We start from the raw sequence: 24,873 nt of genomic DNA on the forward strand, positions 1-24,873 counted from the left end.
TGGAAAGTTTCAATTGGCAAGATGTGCATATTACTTGTGATTCAGAACTGAGGCCGAGGTCCTCGTATTTTTAAAATAAATTGATATGTTTAAACCGGGCTATGAGCTGCGGTAGAAGTTATATAAGGACGAAATCATTGTGATAAAAATTCTTGTGTTTAAATTCTCCATTATGAAAATTAAATTTGTACTATAGTACTAATAGGGAGTCATGCCTGCTAGGCTTATTTGAAATTTTTTTGTATGAAATTCTCTGTGCATACTTGCCAAATTCGTATTGTAATATTGAGTTGTAACCTACGGGGTAGGTGCTCGCCTAGGTGGCATTAAATGTGACTCGTTAAATCGGGTAAATAATTATGATGTCTTCAGCCTCGCATCTCATTATTAGTATTGTGAAAGTTTGAAATGAGATTTTTGTTAACATGAAGTTAATTGACGATTCTGCAATTGATTATGAACAACTATTAAGACCAGATTGACCCAGAAGGGTACCCCATTTAGATGGTCAGACGAATGTGAGTTGAGCTTTCAGAAGCTCAAGACCGCTTTGACTACAACACTAGTGTTGGTATTACCCACAAGTTCAGGATCGTATACGGTATATTGTGACGCCTCTCACATTTGGCTTGGTGCAGTATTAATGCAAGATGGCAAAGTAATTGCATATGCGTCGCGGCAATAGAATGTTCAAGAGAAGAATTATCATGTTCATGACTTAGAACTTGCAGCCACTGTTCATGCGCTAAAGATTTGGAGGCATTACCTCTACGGTGTCTCGTGTGAGGTATTTACTGATCATCGTTGCCTTCAGTACATGTTCAAACAAAAAGATCGTAATTTGAGGCAGAGAAGATGGTTGGAGTTGTTGAAAGCCTATGATATCACCATTTTGTATCACCCTGGAAAGGCCAATGTGGTAACCGATGCTTTGAGTAGAAAGGCTGTGAGTATAGGCAGTCTTGCGTATATTCCGGTTGATGAGAGGCCATTAGCTGCAGATGTTCAGACTTTGGCTAATCAATTCGTGAGGTTAGATGTTTCATAACCCAGTTGGGTTCTAGCCTGCACAGTCGCTCAGTCTTCTTTATATGAGCGCATCAGAGAGAGGCAGTATGATGATCCTCATTTACTTGTCCTTAAGGACATGGTACGGCACGGTGATGCCAAACAGGTTGCTTTGGGGGAAGATGGGGTTCTGCGAATGCAGGGTCGTATTTGTGTGCCTAATGTGGATGGGCTTCGTGAATTAATTCTTGAAGAAGCACACAGTTCCAGGTATTCTATTCATCCAGGTACCGCCAAAATGTATCAAGATTTGCGGCAACATTATTGGGAGAGGAGAATGAAAAAGGATATAGTTGCATATGTAGCTCAGTGTCTGAATTGTCAGCAAGTTAAGTACGAGCATCAGAGACTTGGTGGTTTGCTTCAGAAGTTAGAAATTCCTGAGTGGAAGCGGGAGTGTATCACTAAGGATTTTATTGTTGGGCTCCCATGGACTCAGAGAAAATTTGACGCAGTTTGGGTCATTGTGGACAGGTTGACCAAGTCAGCACATTTCATTCCAGTGGCAGTTACCTATTCTATAGAGAGGTTAGTTGAAATTTACATTCGTGAGATTGTCCGCCTTCACGGGGTGCCCGTGTCTATTCCTTGAGTTCAGGGGTCCCACATGGAGAATAGGGTCAGTTTTAGTTTCCTTAATGTTAATAATCTTTAGTTTTCATTGAGTTCAAGGGTCCCGCCTGGAGAATAGGGTCAGTTTTTAGTTTTCGTAAGTTGTTAATCTTCAGTTTTCTTTGAGTTCAGGGATCCCGCCTGGAGAATAAGGTCAATTTTCAAGTTTAGTGAAGCTCAGTTTATAGTTTTTCTGAAGCTCAATCTCACAGGAGACGGACATCCTAGTCGATTCTCTAAATTTACTCTCATCTTTCATTAATAGCATAGGTGATTTTACAGTTTTGCTAACAGCTCACAAATCTCTAGTGCAAACTGGGGCAGAAAATATTGTTCGTTTTTTTGGTTTTGATTGTAGGCACCAACCTGGAGAACGAGGTCAATATTACAGAAATTGGTTTTAAGTTCAAATCAGAGAAGCACCAGGAGCCCGCCTAAAGAACAGGGTCAACTTTAAGTTCTTTCAAGATCAAGCAGGAGGATCCCGCCTGAAGAGCAGGGTCAACTTTCAATTTTCAAGTTTAAGAAGTAGGAGCACACCTGAAAATGCAGGTTTACAAGCACAAGCCTACTTCAAATTCAAGCTTATTTCAAGTTCAAGTTAGAAGCACCAGGAGCCCGCCTAAAGAACAGGGTCAACTTTTAGTTTGCAAGTTCAAGTTAGAGACGCATTAGGAGCCTGCCTGAAGAACAGGGTCAACTTTCAGTTTTCAAGTTCAAGTCAGAGGTAGGAGGATCCCGCCTGAAGAATAGTGTTAACCTCCAGTTTTTTCAATTCAAATCAAAAGTAGCACGAGCCGCCTGAAGAACAAGGTTTGCAAGCTCAAGTCTACTCCAAGTTCAAGTTTATTTCAAGTGCAGCAGTAGGATGCCCGCCTGAAGAATATGGTCAACTTTCAGTTTTTTTCAAGTTCAAGTCAGCAGGATGCCCACTTGAAGAATAAGATTGTTTTTCAGTTTCATTTTGAACATTCAGGTAGAGATTCAAGACTAGAAGTAGATAGGATTCCAATCGAGGTACGCAGTTTACCTCACATTTTTGGAGGGATGTACAACGTGAGTTGGGCACGCGGGTGGAGTTGAGTACATCATTTCATCCACAGACAGACGGACAGTCAGAGCACACTATTCAGATATTGAAAGATATGCTCCGTGCTTGTGTTATAGACTTTGGAGGTTCTTGGAATCATTACTTGCCACTTGCGGAGTTTGCTTATAATAATAGCTACCAGTCGAGCATTCAAATGGCTCCATATGAGGCATTATACGGAAGGCGATGCTGATCGCTAGTTGGTTGGTTTGAACTGGGAGAGGCTCAGTCGTTGGGTACCGATTTGGTACAGGATGCCTTGGATAAGGTCAAGATTATTCAGGATCGACTTTGCACGGCTCAGTCTAGGCAAAAGAGTTATGCTGACCGTAAAGTTTGTGATATTGTATTCATGGTTGGAGAAAGAATATTGCTCCGGGTTTCACCTAGGAAAGGTGTAATGAGGTTCGGAAAGAAGGGCAAGTTGAGCCCTAGGTATATCAGACCCTTTGAAATTCTTGAAAAGGTGGGTGAAGTAGCCTACATGCTTGCATTACGACCTAGTTCATCAGTGGTTCATCCGGTGTTCTATGTGTCTATGCTCCGAAAATATCATGGTGATCCATCCTATGTGTTAGATTTCAGCTCTGTCCAGTTAGACAAGGATTTGACTTACGAAGAGGAGCCGATGGCAATTCTAGCCCAGCAAGTTCACTAGTTGAGATCAAAGAGTTACCCTTATGTTCGAGTGCAGTGGAGAGGCCAGCCTATTGAGGCGGCTACTTGGGAGTTCGAGTCCGATATGCGGAGTAGATATCCCTACCCTTTCACCAGCCCAAGTACACTTTTATATCCGTTCGAGGACGAATGGTTGTTTTAGAGGCGGAGAATGTGATGACCCAAAATGCCATCTTATGTTTTAGAACTCGAATCTGCGCTCTTAAGCCTTAAAATATCATTTTTAGCCTTCTCAATTTTCGTGCACAGTCCGGGCAGGTTTTCGAAAACCTTTTATGTTGAAAACTAATGAAATTAAGAATTTTTGCCTTAAAAGTTAATTTTTGTTGACTTCGGTCAACATGTTTGGTAAACGGGCCCAGATCCATACTTTGACGGTCCCGGTAGGTCCGTATCGAATTATGGGACCTGGGCGTACGCTCGAAAATGAATTCGGAGGTCCCTAGCTTGAGTTATGAATTTTTGATGAAAAGTAAAAGTTTGAAAATTTTTTGTTTTTAAGAATTGATTGATATTTGGCATTGTTAGTATAGGGTCCGTATTTTGGTTTCGGAGCCCGATACAGATTTATTATGATACTTAAGACTTGTCTGTGAAATTTGGTGAGAAACGGAATTGATTTGACATGATTCGGACGTCCAATTGAGAAGATATGAATTTTAAAGTGTTCTTGAGAGTTTCATTTGATTTGGTGCTAAATTCGTAGTTCTAGGTGTTATTTTGGCGATTTGATCGCGCAAGCAAGTCCGTATGATATTTTTAGACTTGCGGGGATGTTGGGTTTGGAGCCCCGAGGGCTCGGGTGAGTTTCGGGTAGGCTACGGATTGATTTTGGAACTTAGAAATTTGCTGGTGTAACTGGTGTCTGTAGCAGGCCTCTGATCTCGCAATTGCGAGATCAGGCTTCACAAATGTGAACCAAGCAGGTATAGCAATTGCGAGGTTTTATCGCAATTGCGAAGAAATCCTAGGCCAGCAGTTCTCGCAATTGCGAGTTTATCTTCGCAATTGCGAAGGGGGTCTGGGGAAAGGCATGTTCGCAAATGCGAACTTCTACCCGCAAATGCGATGGGCCAATTGTCGCAAATGCAACATACTCTTCGCATTCGCGAAGGCAGTGGAAATATGAAGGTTCTCGCATTTGTGATGACTCCTTCGCATTTGCGAGCTTCGCAATTGCGAAGCTCAGGTCGCAAATGCTACATCCGCAGCTGATAACTTAGACTTAGACGGGATTTTTCATTCATTTCCCAAATTTTCAAGACCTAAAACACAAGAGGCAATTTTTCCAAAGACCATTTCTTCCCCAAATCATAGGTAAGTGATTCTAAACTGGTTTCTTTCAATCTTTCACTACATTTTACAAGATTTCAACCTAAAATCTAAGGTTTTCATGGTAGAATTATGGGTTTTGGGTAGAAATCAGGGATTTAGGAAATTTGGGGATTTAGACCTCAATTTGAGGTCGGATTCCAAAACCAATTATATATTCGGGCTCGGGGGTGATTGGGTAAATGGATTTTGGTCCGAACCTCGGGTTTTGACCAAGCGGACCCGGGGTCGGTTTTTGACTTTTGTTGGGAAAACTTAGGAACACTGTAATTATCCGTTAAAGTTGATTCCTTTAGCTATAATTGATTATATTAAACTAATTATGATTAGATACGAGTGGGTTGGAGGTGAATTCTAAAGGGAAAGTGATACTTGAGCAGTGAGTGGCTTGCGAAATTGAGGTAAGTGCTGTATCTAACTTTGGCTTAAGGGAATAGGTATTGTGTAAGTATTTGCTACATGTTTTGTTGTTGAATACGATGTATAGTTGAGGTGACGAGCATCTATGCATTGTGGTCGAATCATAGCATGCGAGTGAAATTCCATTCTTGCAAATTTATAGTCTTAAATCTTGTTATCCATGCTTATTGTTGTTGTTGAAATGTTGGGAGACTTGTATCCGGTTCCACCAAGGTTGATAAAATTGTGAATATTGATTCGAGGTTGAGATGTTAAATTGTGAAAGTAATCATTGATGAAATATTGATTTCTTTGTAAAACTTCTCTCTATCCGTTGTTATTGATTCTGTGAATTGTGAGAAAGAGTGTAAAGCACGAAGGGTGATGCCGTGCGTCATTTATTTATATGGTGAGGAAGAGTGTAAAGCACGGAGGGTGATGTCGTGCATGCATTATTTATATTGTGAGGAAGAGTGTAAAGCGCGAAGGGTGATGCCGTGTATATTATGAGAGGTTTAAAGCACGAAGGGTGATGCCGTGTATATTATGAGAGGTTTAAAGCACGAAGGGTGATGTCGTGTATATTATGAGAGGTTTAATGCACGAAGGGTGATGTCGTGTCGTTCTATTTATTTATTTGGTGAGGTTGAGAGTAAAAGCACGAAGGGTGTTGCCGTGCAGTTTTTCTTGCTGTTTTAATTGTTCAATTCGTTTAAGGATTTTCGGTTTAATTCTGTCTTTTCATTATTCTCACTCTTTATGTTGTATTCCCCCACTGTATGTTCCCTTCCTATTATTTCTGCATTATTTCTTTATTTACTGTTGTTGCCACTAGCATGATTATACTGTTTAGGTTATATGTGGGTGTCTTGTCCTAGCCTCGTCACTGCTTCGCTGAGGTTAGGCTCGACACTTACCAGTACATGGGGTCGGTTGTACTGATGCTGCACTCTGCACTTTCTGTGCAGACTTTGATACCGGTTCAGGATGATCGAGATTTTGCTATTGGTCTACTATTCGGAGACTCAAGGTAGATCTGTCGGCGTTCATAAACCTTGAAGTCCCCGCCTATCTTTTCTGTTCTACTATTTCTTTCATTCAAACAGTTGTATTTCTTTCAGACTATTACTTGTAGTAAATTCTAGAATGCTCGTGAATTGTGACTCCAGATCCGGGTGGTAGTAATTAATACAGTTTTATGATATTCCGCACTTATTATATTTCATCTGAGTTAATTATTGTTATTTACTGAGTGGAAATAAGGAATTGGTTAATGATTCTCTAACGTTGCCTTGCCTAGCAAGTGAAATGTTAGGCGCCATCACGGTCCTATCGGTAGAAAATTTTGGGTCATGACAGTTGGTATCAGAGCTAGTCAAACGCAACTCGAATTCATCAAATAATACCTAAGGAAACAATTCCAAATGATAAAGGTCGAATCTTTAATCAAAAGCCCAAAATTGACCAAAAGTCAAACCTGGGCCCGCGCCTCGGAACCCGATGAAACTCACAAAATCCGATAACTTATTCAGTTATGAGTCCAACCATACTAGTTTCACTTAAATCCGACTCCAAATCGATGTTCAAAACACGAAAGTTCACTTTATGAAATTTTAGATAAAACCCCCAATTTTCTCTTTAAAATCATCAACCAATTGTCAAAAAATGAAGATAGATTCACGAAATATATTCAAAATCAAGTATAGAACACTTACCTCAATCCTTGTGATGAAATGTTCCTCCAAAATCACCCAAATCCGAGCTCCCCAACTCAAAATATGAATAAAATAGTCAAGCCCTCTATATATAGCTTATGCCCAAGTATCGTCGCCTGCGAATAACCACCGGTAGCCTTCCCTCTCACCTGCGACAGAAAAGCCCGCTTCTGTGATCATGCAGGTGCAAGTTAAAAATGCGCTTCTGCGCTGCCATCGCATTCGCGTTCCTAGCACCGCATCTACGATCACGCAGGTGCGAAAAATAGCCTCGCACATGCGACACTACCCTGATCCCTCCATGCCGCTTCTTCAGCCACAGCCTCACTTGTGCAACGTCCCACCTGCGCCCAACATTCCGAATGTGCAATCACACCAGGACTGCTCGAAAACCATGCTTAACAAAATTTCCAAAACGACTCGCATCATGCCCGAAACTCTTCCGAGCCTCTCGGGACCCCGTTTGAATATACCAACAATTCTCATAACATAACACGGACTTAGTCAAGGCCTAAAATCACACATAACAACATTAAAATGATGAATCGCACCTCAATTGAAACTTGAATGAACTTTGAACTTCTAACTTCCAAAACTCGCGCCGAAACATATTAAATCAACCCGAAACGAACTTAAATTTTGCACACAAGTCGAAAATAACATAACGAAACTATTCCCATTCCCGGAACCACAATCCGAACCTGATATCGTCAAAGTAAACTCCCGGTCAAACTTATGAACTTTCCAAACCTTTAAATTTCTAACTTTCGCTAATTAGCGTCGAAACCTTCTAGACATATCCAAATAAAAATTCGGATATACGCCCGAGTCCAAAATCCCCATCCAAACCTAACGGAACCATCAAAACTCCAATCCGAGGTGAAATACTAAAAGGTCAAACTTGGTCAACTCTTCCAACTTTAAAGCTTCAATCATGAAATTCATTCTTCCAAATCAATTCTGAATAACCTAAAAACCAAAACCGATAATTCATACAAGTCATAATACATTATGCGATGTTGCTGACCAATTGGGTCGTTACACTATTGGTCAACCTCTAATTAGATGGTAAGTTATATAACTGAGCCTACTGTGGCCGAGCGTTAATGAGCAAGCCCAAAATGGCTGAGATACCGAGCCTAGTATGGTCGAGCACCTATGAGCGTCCCTACTACGGCCGAGCAGTTACACGTACCGAGCCTTATAGGGCGGATAGTTATTTTACTTACTATATTGAGAGAGTTGAGTAAGTATCAGCAGGTAAGTATATCTCCAGATCATCCTTGACTCTCAGTTACATTCAGTTATTACATTACCAATTCAGTTTCAGCTTTTAGTTATTCTATTGCCTTACATACTCGATACATTATTTCATACTAATATCCCTTTTCTGGGGACGCTGCATTTCATGCATGCAGGTTCAGATAGAAAGACGAGTAGACCTCCTCAGTAGGTGTTGTCCGAGTTCAGCTTGATTGGTAAACTCCACGTCCTTTGAAGTTGTCGGGTCTAGGGTTTTGAGTATATACATATATATTGTGTGTGTGTGTGTGTATATTATAGGTAGGTCTGGGCCCTGTTCCTACCACAGTACATCCATCAGTAGAGGCTTGTAGATATATTCTATTAGTCAGTGCAGTATGTTGGACTTGTAGGCCTTGTATGTATATTTTTGTTGGTTTGTCAGTTATAGTAGTTATGACTGCCTTATCGGCCCAGCTTTATATTGATGTTCAGTCAGAGCTAGTTTCTGTTCAGTTTTATATTTTGTTTCACAAATTGTCTTGCAATGTGGCCATATAGCCAAAGTATGACATTGTATGTTCATAGTCCTTGAGTCTCAAGTTGGTACGCTCAGAGGCACCGAATGCCGGTCTCCCTCCCCCCCCCCAAGTTTGGGTCATGACAATACAAAAATATATTTGTCTACAAAGAAGTGTTCAGTAAGATATCATCACATAAAAAACTTTAATTTAAACTATAATATATAATTATCTATTAACGTGACTAAATTGACTATTTGTGTAATTTCTGATGATGTCCTTTCATTTTGAATAATGTTTTGGCATTTAGATGATTGTTGTATTATTATGCATAAAATTTCTTTTATTACTTAAATTTTATTATTTTTTCATATAAATAAATGTTTAAATCATCAGGTGCACGTCAGTAAAAACTCCAATATAATATCTTGGAATTCATATACAAGTTGAAACTCTACGTAAACAATAAATCTCCCATACACTATCATGGACTTTTAATAAAAAAGACACTGCTGGAAACAAAAGACAAAGTTTAAATGAAGACGAAAGGTTCACTAAATCACAAGTAATGGATAGATAGCAGATGATGAGGAACTCGCCGATGATGGTGACGACGTTAATGATGAAGAATCGCCGCCAGCTGCAGGACTACGTCAATTCTGAGGAAACCTTATTAGGAATAAAACTGTGCTCCGGCGAGCTTGAAAAGGCCGTAACCATCAAGATGTAGAATAATCAAAATCAAAACACTAGATCTGCAAATGCTAACACTAAGATCTGAAAAAGAAGATGAAGTCAGCAAAATCAAATCCCAGTCCTAAACCCTTGATTCACGTTCTATTTGGCGTCGTTGGTTCTCCTCGAGTTTAAAGCTTCTCATTGACAATTTCTTCATTTTTCTCTTCTTTTTAATCCTAGTCTCGTGCCACTTTTTGCTAGTAGCTTGAAATTCAGCATATTGTGTTGGTTTAACTTGAAAAAACTTAAATATGTTGAAGCTTAACTAGTAGAAACTTGAACTCTAGTATATTATTTTGGAGTTCGGAAAAAGCAAAAAAGCTAAAAGGCAAATCTTTACTACTTTTTAAAATTGCGGTATTTTGTCCAAATAATTTTTTTGTATGAAAAATGATTAAATTTTAATTGGTTTTGAATCATCGGCTAATTTTCAATTATTCGTTTGAAAAATGACTATTTTTGAATTTTTGGGTAGTGTGAGGGGGTGAATGTATATCGTACAGTCTAGGATTAAGGGAATGTTACACCGTCTTTCCTTTACCTTTTTCTAAAGAGTGTTTTCACGACACCTATATGTATTGGGTAAAATATGGTATGTTACGTGGCCATCTAAGAAGGAGATACGTGGAATCAAAACTGGGAGCATGAAAAATCGCGCACAATTACCTCGTGTGTCACCGATAAAGGCAAGTTCATAAGGGCATTAAGCATGTTGCGTTCGGTGGCATTTAATGAAGGATATTCCACAGCATTAAAGAGTAACAGCTCATTAAAGGAGTCTAAGCATTTATGTTTACCGTTATGTTTTCATTATCACACTCCAATAATTGTCATTAGTGGTGGGCCCAACCATTACACCCACTAAGCTATAAATAATAGGTTCAATTATCATTGTAGGCACGGTTTTTTCTGCAATACATTGAATACATTCTATATAGCAATCTGAGATCTCTCTCTCTCTCATTGATTAATCTCGTCATCATTGCGCCCGGAAACCTTGTTCCCGGACTCTTTGAATCTATCATTTCATCTATATTTTGAGCTAATTATCTTATATATCAATCGATTAATTCATTATTTTTTGGGATCAAATTGACTCACCTTTCTAGAAATCACGAACAAATTTAGCTGTACCGATTTACGGGTAAACAGTTTGGCGCCCACCGTGGGGCCTAGACAGTCGTGTGATTAAGTCGATCCTTACTTCTTTCACTCACAAGCTTTGATCATTCTTATCTTAATGAGATCACAAAAATGGCAATCGATACCGTCAATAACCCTCGCGGTCCTGTAGTTCAAGGGGAAAATCCTCATTTTGAGGACTCAATCAGCGACACTCGCAATGAAAGGGAAGATGTCACGTCGTTGTATGATGTGCAATACCCTAGACAAATACGGGAGGTGACTCTAGATAATTCTGACCAAGGGCACGTAGCAGATACGGTAAGGATCCTACAAAAACAACATACAATCATTCTAGACCACCTCACGTGGCAGGATCAAGTGATGATGGAGTTAAAACACGCGCTATCAGGCGCTTCGAATAATGTAAACGGGATAGATTTGTTCCTCCCATTGTTCCTACAAACCAAACAATGCAGAGAATCGACAACAACACTCTCAGGGGTGAAGTTGGCTCCGACATGGCTGGGGGAGCAGATCTAGCCTCAACAATGATGACGATCCGTTCAAGGAGGAACTCTTACGGTTCATAAAGGAAGTAAACACCCGCATGGACCGAATCCCGGGTGCTCCCCCGGTGTTGAAAGGCCCAAGATCGAAGAGGTACATCCAGTTACCATACAAGCCGAATACAGTCCCGGAATTGATACCAAAACAATACAGAATTCCTAAAGTACCAAAGTACGACGGAACCTCAGATCCACAGGAGCACATCATCACCTACACAACAGCAGTAAAAGGAAATGAGCTGGCTCCTCATGAAATCAAGTCCATACTATTAAAAAAATTTGGCAAGACTCTCATGAGGGGAGCCTTGACATGGAACTCGTTAATGTCCGAGTATTCAATAGATTCCTTCGAAATGCTCATGGATTCATTCATCAGAGCCCATGCTAGTTCCAGGAAAGTGCAATCCCGTAAGGACGACATATTTAGGATCGCGCAGGTAGAATCCGAATTATTACGAAGTTTCGTTAGCCGCTTCCAAAAGGAAAGAATATTGTTACCGGTTGTCCCAGATGAATGAGTGGCTGAAGCGTTCACAAAGGGCTTAAATCCGAGAATCTCTAATGCTTCCCGAAAGTTGAAGGAAAGCTTACTCGAGTTTCAAGCAACAACTTGGATAGATGTCCACAACCGGTATGAGTCAAAGATAAGGATCGAAGACGATCAGATCGACTTCCCGTCATCAGCAAAGGGACAGGAGAAGAACAGGTAAAAAAAGAAAGATGATGTAGACTCAAATAGACAAAGTTCAAGGGGGCAGTTCCTACCCTACTAGCAGACGGAAGTTCGCGGCAAGAGATTCCGATCGGTAAACAAGTTTATCAATGACAAGAGAACTGATCGCGGGAGGAATAACAAATTGCTGCAGGATAGAGAGACCACGGGTCCACGAGGTCCTTCCTATCCGAAGTTATCAGAATATAACTTCAACATCAGTGTGGTGGAGTTAGTGTAGGCCATGAGGGACATCAAAGAGGCACGGTTCCCGAGGCTAATGAGGTCTGATCCTGGCTAGAGGGACCAAACTTATGGTGTGATTATCACGACACTAATGTCCACAGGACCAGGGACTGTTGGCACCTCTGAGAAGAAGTAGGAGCGTTGTTAAAAAATGGTCACCTCAAGGAATTCTTAAGTGACCGGGCCATAAAAAATTATGGCTAGGATAGGGACGACACGCAAACTCCGAGAGCAAGAGAGTAACCTCCACGCCAAACGATCAACATGATCTTCGGAGGGAATGAGGTTAACGGGATCACCTTCTCGGCCCCAAAGAAGACAAGAGTATCGATAACCCATAGTAAGAGACTCTGGGAGGACGATATTACGTTCATGGATGAAGACGTAGACGGATTTCTACAGCCACACAATGACGCACTGGTAATCTATTTAAATGTGTTAAATTTCAAAACTAAGCTTGTTTTAGTGGATCCAAGAAGCTCCATCAATATCGTACGATGGAGAGTTCTAGACCAAGCTAAACTCACCGGGAGCATCGTCCCGACGACAAAGCTCCTAACTGGATTCAACCTCGCAAGCATGACAACCCGAGGGGAGATTTTGTTGCGTACGGTTGCCGAGAGCGTAACAAAGATGGCTATCTTTGAAGTAGTAGATGGGGACATGGGATATAATATCATCCTGGGAAGGCCATGGCTGCAAGAGATGAAAGTTGTGCCTTCAACGTACCACCAATTGCTGAAAGTTTCCACACCGGAGGGGCTCAAGCGGATAAGAGGTGATCAACCGGCAGCTAGGGAGATGAATGCAATTTTGGTCTCCCATAACAAGGGAAAAGAACCTGTAGCATAGCAGTTACCGGAGTCGACTTCCGACCCTGAACCAGAAGAAGTTTCCCCGGGGGCAGGAGTCAGAGCAATATCATGTACCGAGGTATTTTCAGGTACCGGAAGAAACGGACACAACAAAATCCATGGCAGAAGAGTTAGAGCAGGTTACGCTGTTCAAAAAATTCCCATAAAAGAAATTCCATTTGGGGACAGGACTACGCCTGAAACTCAGGTCAGATTTTATCGAATTACTTAAAATTAACGCCGATTGTTTTGCATGGTCGTACGAGGATATGACAAGAATCCCGACAGAGATATCCGTACACAAGTTGAGCCTAGACCTGAGCATACCTCCGGTAAGGCAAAAGAAGCGCCCTATTGCAGAAGGAAGGAATAAATTCGTCAGAGAAGAGGTAACCCGCCTACTTAAGATTGGTTCAATCTGAGAGTTAAGATATCCAGATGGTAGTAGTTCCTAAGAAAAATAATAAATTCTGCATGTGCATAGATTATAAAGATCTTAATAAAGCATGCCCAAACGATTCGTTCCCAGTACCAAATATCGATCAAATGATCGACGCTATGGCCGGGCATGAGTTAATGAGTTTCCTCGATGCCTATTCTGGGTACAATTAGATTAAGATGAACCCGAAAGACCGGAAAAAAGACTTCGTTTATTAAAAAATTTGGTACTTACTGTTACAACGTAATGCCTTTCGGACTAAAAAATGCCATAGCCACCTATCAAATAGGAAAAACTATGGAACTATATACAGACGATATGCTTGTTTAGTCTCTGAATGCAGGTAGCTACCTGAGACACCTCCAAGAAATGTTTGATGCACTGAAGGAGCATAATATGAAGCTTAACCCTGAGAAGTGTGTGTTCGGGGTCGGTTCAGGAAATTTCTTATGATTCGTAGTCTCACAAAGAGGAATCGAGGTGAATCCCGACAAAATCAAAGTCATAGAGGATATCTCGGATCAACTATTCAATGTAAAGGAAGTACAGAGACTCACGGGTAGTTTGGCGACTCTGAGCAGATTTATTTCACGATCGTCGGAAAAGTATCACCGCTTTTTCGCATTGCTCAAAAAGAAGAATAACTTCGAATGTACGTTGGAATGTCGTCAAGCATTGAACGAAATGAAGAAATACTTTTCGAGCCCTCATTTGCTCTCGAAGCCTAAAGAAGGAGAAATATTGCTTGTCCATTTGGCGGTCTCGAAAGTCGTGGTAAGCGCAGTCTTGGTCCGGGAGGAAAAGGGTACGCAATCCCCTATGTATTACGTTAGCAAAATTTTGTCGGGAGCAGAAACTCGTCGCCCGAAAATTTAGGCCTTACTTCCAGTGCCACCCGATAGTGGTGGTAACTACTTTTCCTCTGAGGAACATCCTCCATAAACCCGAGCTCTCGGGAAGATGGGCCAAATGGGTCGTCCAAAAGAGCGAGTTTGATATAGAGTATAAGCATCGAACTGCGATTAAATCGCAGGTCCTGGCTGACTTCGTAGCCGATTTTAGCCCAGGGTTGATGCCCATGGCCTCCAAGGAGAAAATAACGGTGTCAAAGCCAATATCGGGAGTCTGGACCTTATTTACGGATGGAGCTTCAAATGTGAAAGGGTACGGACTCAGAATAGTCCTGGTCATCCCTTCGGGAGAAACCTTAAGGCAAGCCATCAGGACTGTGACTTTAACTAACAATAAAGCAGAACACGAATCTTTGATTGCAGGGCTCGAATTGGCCTGCGGGCTCGACTCCGAAGCCATCAACGTCAAATGTGACTCACAACTGGTGGTAAATCAGGTCTACGGAATTTTTTGACACCAAAGATGATTGAATGCAACAGTATGTGGTAAAGGTTTAAGCCTTATTGTCACGATTTTGGGAGTGGTCAATAACCCACATCCCGAGGGAAGAAAATGCGAAAGCAGATGCATTAGCAAATCTGGGCTCCTCAACAGAAATTCAGGGACCGGAATCGGGGACAATAGTTCAACTAATGAACTCAACCTTAGACACTAAGGGTTACTATGAGGTAAATTCGACCAACCTGGTCTAGGACTGGAGAAACAAGATAATCAACTATCTCAAACACGGGAAACTAACCAAAGACCCCAAGGCATCGAGAGAACTGTGAACTAAAGTTGCACGATACAGCTTCGAGAAAGGGCAATAGTACAATAAATCCTTCCAAGGCCCGCTGGCCCAATGCTTAGGAGCATCTGAAGCCAGCTACATCATGAGAGAAATCCACGAAGGAATATGTGGTAACCATTCGGGCGCAGATTCTTTGGTGCTGAAACTAGTTCGAGCGGGATATTATTGGCCCCGTATGGATCTAGATGCCAAAGACTTTGTATGAAAATGTGATAAGTGTCAACGCCACGCACCTCTGGTATATAAACCAGCAGAACCATTACAATCGGTTCTGTCCCCATGGCCATTCATGAAATGGGAGATGGACATCGTCGGACCCTTACCACTGGCTCCGGAAAAGGTAAGATTTCTTTTAATTTTGACTAACTATCCTTCCAAACGGATGGAAGCAGGTCCTTACCAAAAGATCGGAGAATGCAAGGTAGTCAACTTCATGTGGGAGAATATAATATACAGGTTCGGAATACCCAAGGAAATTGCATGCGATAATGGACCACAGTTTATCGGTGCAAAAGTCACAAAATTCCTTGAAGATTTGAAGATAAAAAGGATTATATCGTCATCGTACCACCCGAGCGCAAACGGACAAGTAGAGTCAACAAATAACACAATTTTGCAAAATCTGAAGAAGATGCTGGAAGCGGCAAAAGGCCACTGGCCCAGGGAATTACCGTGGGTATCATGGGCCTACCGAACAACTGTTAAATCAGGAACAGGAGAAACTCATTTTTCCTTTGTGTACGGTGCAGAAGCTTTGATACCGGTGGAAGTGGGGGAGCCTACTTTAAGATATTCTCAGGCAAATGAAGAATCAAACAAGGAGGCAATGTTAATCAACTTAGAACTGCTCGAGAGACACAGGGACCTGGCACATGTCAGAATAGAAGCTCAAAAGCAGAGGATGGAACGGTATTACAATCAAAGAACCAACCTCTGTTACTTAAAGTAAGGGACTTGGTCTTGAGGAAGGTGACTCAAAATACCCGAGAACTCAATGCCGCCAAGTTAGCTTCTATGTGGGAGGGCCTTTACCGAATTTCAGTTGTCACCGGCAAAGGGTCATACGAGTTGGAAAATCACAACAGAGACAAGTTCCCAGCAACTGGAACGTGGCTCATCTAAAAAAATATTACTTCTGCCAAACAACAGTCAGACGGAAATGATAAGACCTACTGATGACAAGTTTACATTGGGGAGCGATAAGGTAATCTTTGCTTCGCTAGCAAATTCCTATCGGGAAGTTAAGTTTGTTAACGAAGCAAAGGTTACACGACCATTCACGAACACTGACCACTAGAGGATTGTCATGTATCTTTTCGCTCGACAACAATAATTCCTAAGGGGAAAGCAAAATATGCTATCGAGCGGAGGGTTACGAAACAATTCATTGGTGGAACCTTCGAAGGTAAAAGACTTCTCATATTCCAACACACATTCTTCGCATAAGAACACTGGGGGGAATGATGATATGCATACTCGGCAACACTGAATGCCACGTCAACCGGGAATGAAAATCCGGCACAAAATGTATACTCGGTAACACTGAATGCCACATCAATCGGGAACGAAAATCTGGCAAGGCAACACTAAATGCCACGTCAACCGAGAATGAAAATCCAGCACAAAATGTATACTCGGCAACACTGAATGCCACATCAACCAGGAACGAAAATCCGGCAAGGCAACACTGAATGCCACGTCAATCGGGAATGAAAGTCTGGCACAAAATGTATACTCGACAACACAGAATGTCACGTCAATCGGGAACAAAAATCCGGCAAGGCAACACTGAATACAACGCATCATCGGTACTAGGGACTGCACAGCCAGCCCTGAAGAAACAATATAGCCACAAGTCATGGCAGCTTCTTTTCTACTTAGCAAAATGCCTATGTAAACTATGTAAACGGAAGGAATGAAATGAAATCCTTTTCCTTTTGTCTTGTTTCTTGTCTACACGATGAGCTAATTTTGTCATTTGAAAGTTACACAAGTACTTCAAATGTTAGTGTCGTAATGAACAGGAGACGTCCTCTTCAAGAGCACCGTAAATATAAGAGGGCCCTCTCTTATTAAAACCCTCCTGTTAAAGGGTTTGTCCCGGAACCGAAAATGCTATCGAAAACAAATACACCCGAAGCCATATATGAAAAAGACACAGAAACTGAACTTGCGCAAATACTTATTGAAACGCTATGAAAAAGGGATAATTCTCGGAGACAAAAGTGCATCAAAGAAAATGCATCTGAGACCACATACAGAAAAATATACACAGATATGCAAGCAAAAGTAAGATTTAATCAAATATTTGAGCAAAAATATGTCTTCATTTACAGGAATGTGCTAAAAGAAATACAAAACAAGGAAAGAAAAAGCTAAGCTACAGCATCACCTGAATCAGGAGGAAGAGAAGTATCTATGTCCCCGGGAGCGGTGGACGGTTCAACCGATGGCTCAACATCTTCCCCAGATTGGTTCTCGGCATCATCGCCTTCCGATTCCTCTTCAGTATCCAAAATTTCGGAACCAGAATCAAAAGAACCTGGGGTGTCAGACCGCGCTGGGAGTCCATTATTTGCAGCCAACTCAAGCTCACATGCCTTGGCAATTTTGGCATTAATATCAATAATGCCAGATTTGGCATCTTCCAAGGTTTTTCTCCTCATGCTGTACATGGCGTTAGGTTTCTCAACAACGAGGGAAGCCTCTCGGCGCTTGAGTTCTTCTTTGAGCTCGATGATCTCGGTAGAAAAATTATCCTGGGCGGACCTAGCAGCTCGAAGACTGACATCTAGATCATGGATAGTTGAGCCATAGAACCTGTTATGCTCGATAGTCTTCTTATGCCTCCCCTCCATCCGGGAATGTCTTGCCCCCGCGACAGCAAGTTCTTCGGCCTTAGAATTCAAGGATGCTTCTAAATTAGTTATCCTTTCAGCAGCAGCAGCCTCACGATCATTGGCAGCAAGAATGGCATTTTGGACCTCAGCCCATTTAACCTTGACTTCATCAAAGCCAGCCCTCACTGGCCCAACTTCCTGGCTGAGGGTCACCACTTCTTGATCACTTTGCTGCAAACGGGTTTACAAAAGATCGGCCTCAATTGCCCTGGTTTCCAATTCCGAGAGGCAAAGAACAGTCTGATACCGTTCCACCAAAAGTTGATCCCGTTCAGAAGAGAGTTCCTCCTTCTCGCGGATTAGCCTTTGAAGGCCCTCAGAAGCAAGGAAATTGGCCTACAAGATAAAAAGAGGTAAAAATTAAAATGCACTCATTCAGAAGCTGAACAAAATAGCAGAGAAAGAAAGGAGCATATCGTTGCAGCATTATGCATGGCATTGTTCAACAAACACTCTCCCAAAAGTGTCTGAATCTTTTCACAATCCTTCTCTGAAGCCAAGGGCTTCAGATAATTTGCAAGCTCCACTGGCCGAGAAAGAAGTTTGCACCCGGTAGAGACCGAAAGGGTAATACTCCTCCTCATTTGAGGATCTTCAGAAGGGGCAGCATAATTTTGCCCCAAATTCCCATGAACAGGGGACTGAGGAAAAGGAACGCCTTCAGCACGGTCAGGTGTGGCCGTTGGAGATGATGTTGTCAGTAGAAGCGTTGATGAAAATAGAAATGATGTAGCAGCTGCTGGTGGCGATAAAGCTGGTGAAGAAGAAGAACGGGAAGCAACTATACCAAAGGCAGCACTGATAGTTGGGTGCTCACCAACCGTGGACGGCAAGGACCTGGTACTCTGCCCCTCAGTACCGTATACAACGATTGGGGCCCGGGAACGGGAGTTGAAATTTTCCGCCAAATCAAACTCTCCCCAAAGTTCCGAGACATCATCCTTGGTGGGTGTGACTGCTTCAACAGGTTGAGCATCATATTGAGAGGATAAGGATCGTTGTCTTTTATGAAGAGAAGCTCCCTCATCACTAGCTTCTTCATCATCAATCACTATGGTGTCTATGACCGGCCCGGAGGGAGGACCGGCCAACATCGCCACCGGCGATGGTTCGGGGGGATCAACCTTTGCCCTCTTATTCTTCTCCCCAGATGCAGAAGAACGCCTTCTTTTTGGTTGCTTGTTCTTTGGCCGGGGACTCCGTGAAGAAATATTTATGCCCAGAGTAGATCCGAAGGCACCCGTTCGAGCAAGTGCCTCCGGAGCAGCCTCGCCGTATCAGCAGGGTCGGCCAAGACATCCTCTTCGGGGATCTCGACTGAGCCTGGGGGTAGACCTAATTTGACAAACGAGTTAGGAGATTCAGCCAAACTCCACATACATAAAACCTGAAACAGAGCAAATTATAGTTACCATGATTTTTGTTCTTCCACCCGTATTTAACAGACAGTTCTTTCCACAAGCGGATTTCGGGTATGGTGATGTCCAAAATCTTTTGAAACCACCGGTCTAAGCCTTCTACCACCGGTGGGACCCATCGGGTTGCTATAACATACAGAAGTTGAGAGATCAATACAGGCATAAAAAGCATTTTGAGGAGGAGAATGTACTAAAAGGAACTTACGGGAACGATTCCAAGCAACCGGAAAAGATGAGGCCGTTGTTGGAATGATATCACCGGATGCAATTGCAACAAATCGTTCCATCCATCCTCATTCATTATCATCATTCATGCTTGATATCAAAGCATGGTGACCACCCTTGCAAAGATTTATCACCCCTCCTCCCCCCCTCCCCTCCCCGCGGAAGATCTTGGGTGAATACAAATTCATCATGTGGGCCAAGGACAGCTCTTCTCCGGTTTCAGAACACAAGTGTCGTAGGCAAGCAACTGTCCTCCACACAGAGGGGCTTTCCTGTGCCAAACATACCTGATAGTGGAGGCAAAATTTCACTATCACAGAATTAAGTTTCCCAGTCAAAGAAAACGTACCCGAGGTAAAAGGATACGTATAAAAATATGTGAAACCCTTTCTGGGGAGGGTCACTCGCTCCGATAGATCGGGAGCGATGATGAGCAAATTGGGGCAGTGACAGTCTTCCTTCACAGTAGGGATACTAGAAGGACGAAAGAAAGATGGGTACCTACTAACCGCCCATGTACGGGGGCTATCAGTAGGGAATTTCTCCTCAAAATCCTTCAAAACACTAAGTCTTTTGGGGATTATGGAACTCACTATTGGAGGAGAAGAATCTTCGATTTTGCTTTTACTTTTCGAAGAGCCAGAACGTTTAGATAAAGAAGTCATTACAAGAAGGGAAGAAGAAATTCTGAGTTTGGAAAGAGGTAAAGAAGAAATGAAGAGTAAGAATGCAGGTTTGAAGATCAAGCAAATGGTAAAACACAAAAGAGAAGGGAGTTGATATGTATAGGTAAACTTTTGGGCGGCTAAAATACTTGGCTCTAATTATCTCGATAATCGGCAGAAGGCATGCTAAATCATAAGAGGACGCATGTTCTAGTCATTAAATGCGGAGGGACAGACGTCTAATCAACCGTCAGTGACTTATAAAAAGAATTATAGTGATTCCCGCCAAAAGAAGATTCTCACCAACTTCCTGGTAACACAAAGTTATGCCACCGGAAAGCAGGGGGACTATCTGTACTGGGTAAAATATGGTATGTTACGTGGCCATCTAAGAAGGAGACACGTGGAATCAAAACCGGGAGGATGAAAAACCGGGCACAATTACCTCGTGTGTCACCGATAAAGGCAAGTTCATAAGGGCATTAAGCATGCTGCGCCCGGTGGCATTTAATGAAGAATATTCCATAGCATTAAAGAGTAACGGCTCATTAAAGGAGTCTGAGCATTTATGTTTACCGTTAGGTTGCCATTATCATACTCCAATAATTGTCATTAGTGGTGGACCCAATCATTACACCCACTGAGCTATAAATAATAGGTTCAACTATCATTGTAGGCATGGTTTTTTCTGCAATACATTGAATACATTCTATACAGCAATCTGAGATGATCTCTCTCTCTCATTGATTAATCTTGTCATCATTGCGCCCGAAAACCTTGTTCCCGAGCTCTTTGAATCTATCATTTCATCTATATTTTGAGCTAAGTATCTTACATATCAATCGATTAATTCATTATTTTTGGGATCAAATTGACTCACCTGTCTAGAAACTATGAACAAATTTAACTGTACCGATTTACGGGTAAATACTATATATTACCAAAAGAGGACTCTACCATTTCGCCCAGATCTGCCCTCAAAATTCTCTTAGAAATAGAACCTTAATAATATCCATATAACTTTAGCTCATCCACTATTTTCAATAGAAGTATACTTTATTTCAAATCTTATGAGGGAGTTTCTTCTCTATAGAAGATAATACAAGATATAACCTTTATCTATTCAATATAAGTTTTGATTTCTTGACAATAAATCTCATTATAAACTAGTACAACACATAGCAAGAAGAAAAATTTAAATAAATACATATTTTTAAATTAGAAGGCCAGCTCTAAGTAAAATTATAAACCGAAAGAACACTAAATTAAAGAAATTTGTATTTCTGAACATTAAGTTATTGATATGGATAGTGATTTTGACGACCAAGTCGCATCCAAGTGTGTGGCAAACCGTAGTCATGTGACCAATTTAATTAACATTTTTCTTTACTGATAAAAAGTCATGAGCCAGAAGTTTGAGGTTGACACATGCTAGTTTAAGTGTTACTCTCTTTCCGTTTCAAATTAGATGAGCTAGTTTGACTCGACACGAAATTTAAGAAAAAAAAGACTTTTGAAATTTGTAATCTTAAAATTTAAAGGGTAAAAGTTTTGTGGGACCATGACATTTATGTAGTTATAAAAGTCTCTCATTAAGAATAAAATGGATAAAATGAAGAGTTTAAAGTTAAATTATTTTTAATTGTAAAAATGTGTGATTTTTTTTAAAACAGACTAATAACGAAAGTGTCTCATCTAAATTGAAGCAAAGGGAGTATTAAACAAACATTGTAGCTTGAAAGGACTTGGGTACATAGCTGTCGACATGTTCCTACTACTTCTGAATTCTAATAATAAAAGACCATTATATTGCAACTAAAGCAGATTTTGAGCTGTCCGACAAGGTGGTGTAGGTTTAAGTAACTGCAGTCAAAGATTTGTGTTCACAATTTTGTATTAAAAGAAAGACCTAACTATGCAAAAAGAAACTAGGACTGAAAATATAATACCTACGGTTTGTATCTTGTATCAGTATTAAAACTAGTGATTTAGTGAGATACGTTAACTACGTACTGTAATCCAGAAGGAGACGTATTTAAGTGATGAAATAACACACTATCGAAATAGAGTCTTAGGAAGAATAACCAAATACAACAAGTTCGACTTCAAGTAACTAACTGTTTAGCAATAGCGATGTAAGGATAATAATCTCGGGATAAAATTTAAGATTATATTTATCTCATGTTTAGTGATAGTTAATCTCTGGATAAAATTTACACGAAAAAGGTGGGATTAACTATCCCATATAAAAGGTGGGTTAGCATCCCAAGGGATATCCCATCCCACGGAATATTTTTGTTTATCCCACATATTGTACCAAACGACCCCTTACATTGAAGCTAAATCAGCCAAGAATTGTAACTAAGGAGCAGGGTTTATACTTAATTAGCTTATTAGGTCAATTGATAGTACCTTAGCTCAGTTGATTGTACTTAGCTCAGTTTAGCTGGTTTATCCCCAAGCAAATTCGTCAAACCAGAAATTACTGATAAAAGTGTAATGGCATATTGCAGAAATCAGAATGAGTTTTATCACAACTTTTGCACTCATAGCGTTACAAATAAAAATAAAAAATAAAAAAAAAAATATATATATATATATATATATATATATATATATACATACATATATGGGAATAGCAGCTCAAGCCATTAGGTGTAGGTGCTTTCTAAAAATGAAATCTTTTAGTTCTTTCTTTTTCGACCCAAACCAATCAATTTAGTCATAATCACAAGAAGGTGGTCTATGACCATTAAATTCTCAAAGGAGAATATGTTTGATGAAATAATTTCTTAGATGTAGTAAATTCCAAGGGTTAATCCCACTTTTTACATGTCAATGAAAAATTTAAGAGTAATAAAAGTGAAAATACAAGAGGGGGAGGGAATTGTAGTCTTTTTAAATTTCTAGTCGACTACTTTTCAGACCTAGGCGACTAACATGGAGACAGCCCGCACAATATTGTTAGTACTTCGATTTAAACAAATACTAATCTCAATAAACAGTAATGGTAATAATAAAATATGGGAGCAATAAAGTAAATGTCACCAGAAATTTTATACTGGTTCGGAACCAATGTGGTATCCTAATCCATTTCTCTTGGATTACAAGGAGGTTATCTCTTTAGCTCTTTGTAATTTGGGTTGAGTACAATTTGTGTGATTTTCAACTTTCATCACCAATGTTTACAAGGTTGGTTTTCACTCGCTCACCAACAACGAACAAGGGTTAGTTTTTACTCGCTCACCAATAACGACCCTTTGGTTTTCACTCGCTCACCAAAGACACGAACAATGACACAACCTCTCATGACGTACTGTCTCTCCAATATTTTTTATCTCTCTTTACTCTTTTGTGTACTCAGTAAATTTATTTAAAGTGAATTACAATGCTCGTTAAGAGTAGATTAAAGAACTTGTAGTTGGGTAGACAATTGAATAGAAGGTTACGTAAATTTGATATTGCAAGTGTCTTCTCTTTTATACTTGGTCATTGAATATTCTAGTCGTGGCAGCTGTCTTCTAATTTTGGAAAAGGATTTCCTTTGCTGGTGCTCCAACTTTCCTTTACTGCTTCTTGCTCTTTTGAACATGGTCTCGATTAAGTCTGATGTTGAAAGAGTAACTACTTTTTCCTTTGAGTATAAATGAATATCCATTAAGAGATCTTTACGTATTGCAAGTCATTTTGTACATAGTTGATCTCACATTGATTTGATATCTCTTCCTTTACAATTCAAAAAATCAAGGCCATATTATTTAATGCATTTTGTATAAAAGATTCTTTCCATGTAAGACATCAAGTCTTCATATGTAAATATATATGCACGTGACTTCTATAAGGCATATTACAATTGCCTTTATATTCTTGGTACTTCCTTTTATTTCATTTATATTCATTCCTTTTTCATTGTAGTACCAATCTCCTTTTAGACTTGAATCTTTCCTTCTTTGGCGAAGTACCAATGAAGAATTATTCTTGTTGAATGTATCTTCATTGTTTATCTAAAATATCTCTTCCTGATCTATCATTGAACTTAGACATCATTTGCTTGATAGAGTCTTCCGAAAATAACTCTAAGTTCTTCTTCTTATGGCAGGTTTCTGGTTGCACAAACTTTAGCTCTTATTTAGATAACCTAATAGAAATTCAAGATCCTCTTCTTTATACTGGATCTTGATTTGTATTACTTTGAATCTAGTCACCTTGAGCATGGACTTTTACTGCCTTGATCTCTCTAAATGATATCTCTCCCTTATATTCAAATACTTTCCAAAATATAGGTTGTAGTAAGAATATTCTTACTTCTATCACAATCCATAGTAAATATTTCCTTGCCAAATTCTTCTTGAACTTGGACCACTCATTTATATCGTACAGAATATCTAGTAAGCTTGATGTGCAATTTCTTTCCTTTACTGAGTAAGTACTGATGGGATCTCCAAATCTCTACCATAATATAGATTGTACTATACCAATAATATATTTTCTTTCCATAAAAAATGTATTCTTCTTTGGCCTTGTAGTATCTCTTCCATATAGTATCTTTCTTCCTTCCACAAAATAATAGATCTTCTCCAGAATTTTAGCAACCTTCCTTTCAAGATATTTAAAAACTTTCATTCC

General features: G+C 40.4%; 1 protein-coding gene across 1 annotated transcript; it reads left to right on the top strand.

Moving 5' to 3' along the window:
• The first annotated feature begins 12,416 nt into the window (after positions 1-12,416).
• Positions 12,417-12,896, top strand: LOC138892180 (uncharacterized). The gene has a single exon (XM_070175886.1). The coding sequence runs from the start codon at positions 12,417-12,419 to the stop codon at positions 12,894-12,896; it is 480 nt and encodes a 159-aa protein (XP_070031987.1).
• The last annotated feature ends 11,977 nt before the right edge of the window (positions 12,897-24,873 follow it).

The sequence above is a fragment of the Nicotiana tomentosiformis genome, chromosome 5 (genome assembly GCF_000390325.3).
Source record: "Nicotiana tomentosiformis chromosome 5, ASM39032v3, whole genome shotgun sequence".
Lineage (NCBI taxonomy): Eukaryota > Viridiplantae > Streptophyta > Magnoliopsida > Solanales > Solanaceae > Nicotiana > Nicotiana tomentosiformis.

Excerpts from the sequence above, each read along its gene's own strand:
- LOC138892180 (XM_070175886.1), top strand. The coding sequence starts at position 12,417 with ATGGATGAAGACGTAGACGGATTTCTACAGCCACACAATGACGCACTG.